Here is a 3,386-nt window from a genome sequence, read left to right as displayed (position 1 = left end):
AATAATGACTAAATACGAGTGTTCGAATATTAAATTTCAAGTCTGTGCACCACTGCATATTTGTATTAACAAAAACTAGACAACTGTGGCCAAGAATGAAGCCTAAATCAAATAAACGAACATATATTCATCAGTGGATTATTATGCAGCCCATACAAATGTATATATATATTTAAGGACAATACCATCCTTATTCTGGGCAAACCTGGCCTATGCCTCAGCGGGCCACGCAGAGGAAAGCATGTTCCTAGAAAATTTCTAATTTCTTGTCTAGTGCCCAGAACCTGCAGGAGGCAATAGTGCTAAACACCCTGAGCCCAGACAGTGTAAGCTTCTTCACTTTTCTCCCCTTCAAGCTTCTCTCCAACCCTACCATCTACCCTACCCTTGTGAGAGCATCCATATGCCTGGAAGAGTAAAGAGACTGCCCCTATGGGTCCACTGTCCTGACTAGATTCTAGGGGAGAAGTCCGGGTAGGGAATATTTCCTAGTGGCCAGCGTGATTTTTCTTTCAAGGAGCTTCTTGAGATTGGGCCACCAGAATGATACTGACAAGGTGATTTGGGGTTACGTAATTATTTTCCAGAGACAGCCACTTGTTCCCCACCCCCTTCCGCCCCAGTTTCCACACACGCATACCCTTAGGGTTCCTCATTAAGGATGGGGGAATTTTCATTATTTAAGTAGCCACACAAGAGTCCAGAGCGGTGCAGCACACCCTCTAGTTTGCCGTGAGATAGATCTGGATTGGACTGCTCTGGGAAATAGGCAAGTCTCGTGATATCCAGCTCACCAGTCAGAAGCGAATATTGGACTAGGGTCCGCCCCCTCTTTCTAATCTAGCGCTAGCCCTACTGAGGCGGTGTTTGCCGTGGTGCTCCTCCATCTCGACTCTGTGAGCCTGGCATTATGGCCACCCAGTCATACTGGGAGAAGCAGCAGAAGCAGGAGCAACCTGAATCCACCCGGGATGAAATGCCCATCGGGCACAAGAACAAGGTCGTCCCTGCCTGCTTCGGAACCAGCAGCTCAGATCTTGTTGCCTGGGTTCCTCCAGAATCAAGCGACCAGTCTCCATCTGGCTCTGTGTACAGCATCTCGGAAGGTTCCTCCACCACTGCTGCAGTTTCGATCATTGTTGAGACCCCCGGGATGCCTTCCACAGGCTGCGGGCAGGTGAAAAGGAGTTCCAAGCACCGAAGAAGCCAGAGTTCTCACGCAGACCATAAATGTGCGGTGGCCGAGACCGGTCAGGATATCCAGACCATGCACGCGGGCAGCAAAGTCACCATGGGGAAACCCACAAGGGGCACTGGCCAGATCAGGGGACACGTGACCCAGACCAAGAGCACAGGGAACAACAGAGGCAATAAGTACCCCTACAGCAAGGAGCCTGCCCAGCCTCAGAATGCTGTGAGTCTTTTGACTAGGGATTCCAGGCCTCAGTTTTCTGAACCTTTGCCGCCATCTTCTCCAAGGTCTCAGCCCAGCCGCAGCCTTCGTTCTCAGGCTTCTACAAGTAGTCATGTATCCCGCCCAGGCCCTGCACTTCGAAGCCACGCCACACCACCAGGCCCTGCTCTCCGAAGCCGCACCACTCCGACGGCCCCTGGTCTTCACCACCGCGCATCACAGCCAGGCCCGGCTCTCCGCAGCCGCGCATCCGGGCCCGGCCCAGCTCTCCGCAGCCGTACCACACCGCCAGGCCCAGCTCTCTGCAGGCGCACAACCCGGTCAGGCCCTGCTCGCCGTAGCCGCGCATCCGGGCCGAGCCCAGCCTTCCGCAGCCGTATCACCCCGCCAGGCCCTGCTCTCGGCAGCCTTGCTACGCCCCCGAGCCTCGCTCTCCGCAGCCGCGCATCCAGGTCAGGCCCTGCTCTGCGCAGCCGAGCAACCCGGTCAGGCCCTGCTCGCCGTAGCCGCGCATCCGGGCCGAGCCCAGCCTTCCGCAGCCGTATCACCCCGCCAGGCCCTGCTCTCCGCAGCCTTGCTACACCGCCGAGCCTCGCTCTCCGCAGCCGCGCATCCAGGTCAGACCCTGCTCCCCGCAGCCGCGCCACCCCGCGGGGCCCTGCTCCTCGCAGCCGCGCCACCCCGCGGGGCCCTGCTCTTCGCAGCCGCTCCAACCCGCGGGGCCCAGCTCTTCGCAGCCGCGCCGTCCCGCCGGGCCCTGCAGTTCGTAGCCGCGCCACCCCACCGGGCCCTGCTCTTCGCAGCCGCGCCACCGCGCCCGGCCCTGCTCCCCGCAGCTGCGCATCCAGGCTGGTTCCTGATCGCCACAGCCGCGCCACCTCGCCGGGCCCTGCTCTCCGCAGCCGCGTATCCAGGTCAGGCCCTGTCCTCCGTAGCTGCGCCACCCAGCGAAGATCAGCCCTCCGCAGGCAACCCTCTCCACCTGGGCCAACTGGCCAGGGTCCCTCGTCCCCGCCTGCTTTCGCCTTAAGAAGGCTTGTCTTCCAGGGCCGTTCAAACTCCCCTGATCCGGAAGTCCCAAGCCTTGCCTCCCAGCCCGCTCGTGCGCTCCGCATGCGTGCCTCCTCACCCTCACCTCCAGGCAGATATTTTCCTTTCTTGGCGCTGCTAGATGGTGAGAGTAGCACCACCTCCTCTCCCCCTGGGTCTCCTAGCCTGGGCCCCTCCTCCTCTCCCTCTGGGTTGTCTGACTGGAGCGCCTCTTCCTCTCTTCCTGGGTGTTTTGGCCTGAGTTCCATCTCCACTCCTAGCCCTGCTAGCCTTAGGCGTGCCTTGCTGCCTGAGCTAGATGCCCTGAGCCCTGCATCTCCTAGAGAGTAGGCCAAAGTAGGGAGCACGTCAGCTGCTACACTTCCTTTTCTGTGACCCGAGATAAGCACCATCCAGGACCCAAAGAAGTAACTGACACCCATTCACTATGCTGAATTGGCCACCTGCTCCTTGGTTACCTGTGTAGTTTAAGAGTTTTGCTAGCCAGCAACAAATAAGAGCACTTTTGAAGCCTCCTTCCCCATGACTCCACCACTCAGCACTTACCTGATGTTAACCTTTGATTCCAGGCCCCCTTCTCCTTCAAAAGGGCCTGCCTATGCCCCCGAGATTTCCTTTTTTCAAGTTGCCTTTTATAGAATGAATTTTGTAATGAATAAAATAAAAATGTTGGTTTCATTTTCAAAAATACAGAATTTTTTTATTGTCAAAAAATTGTTAATTCTACATCATATTTCGAGGATGAAAGAAAGTCAGCCTACTAACTGACTCTTTGGAAGAGAGAGGAAGTAAAATACTGACAGCAGTCTTTACTCCCTATGTCTGAAGTGGGTTTCTGTCTAGTAAGCTCCCACTTAGAAACTTCATACCGTCTTTGCATTAGGTGATTTACAACTTGGACCAGAAAGGAGGTCAGTGTTTA

General features: G+C 56.1%; 1 protein-coding gene across 1 annotated transcript; it reads left to right on the top strand.

Annotated features, from left to right (window-relative positions):
• The first annotated feature begins 910 nt into the window (after positions 1-910).
• LOC101410631 (EZH inhibitory protein) lies at positions 911-2,794 on the top strand. The gene has a single exon (XM_012527768.1). It carries the CDS (start codon positions 911-913, stop codon positions 2,792-2,794), a length of 1,884 nt encoding a protein of 627 aa, XP_012383222.1.
• Positions 2,795-3,386: the final 592 nt, after the last annotated feature.

Source organism: Dasypus novemcinctus, chromosome X (assembly GCF_030445035.2).
Source record: "Dasypus novemcinctus isolate mDasNov1 chromosome X, mDasNov1.1.hap2, whole genome shotgun sequence".
NCBI classification, from domain to species: domain Eukaryota; kingdom Metazoa; phylum Chordata; class Mammalia; order Cingulata; family Dasypodidae; genus Dasypus; species Dasypus novemcinctus.
Note: the sequence above shows the minus strand (reverse complement) of the source record. Positions and strands in the feature narration are given on the sequence as shown.

What these genes read in the sequence shown, in the direction of transcription:
- LOC101410631 (XM_012527768.1), top strand. Translation starts at nt 911, where the DNA reads ATGGCCACCCAGTCATACTGGGAGAAGCAGCAGAAGCAGGAGCAACCT.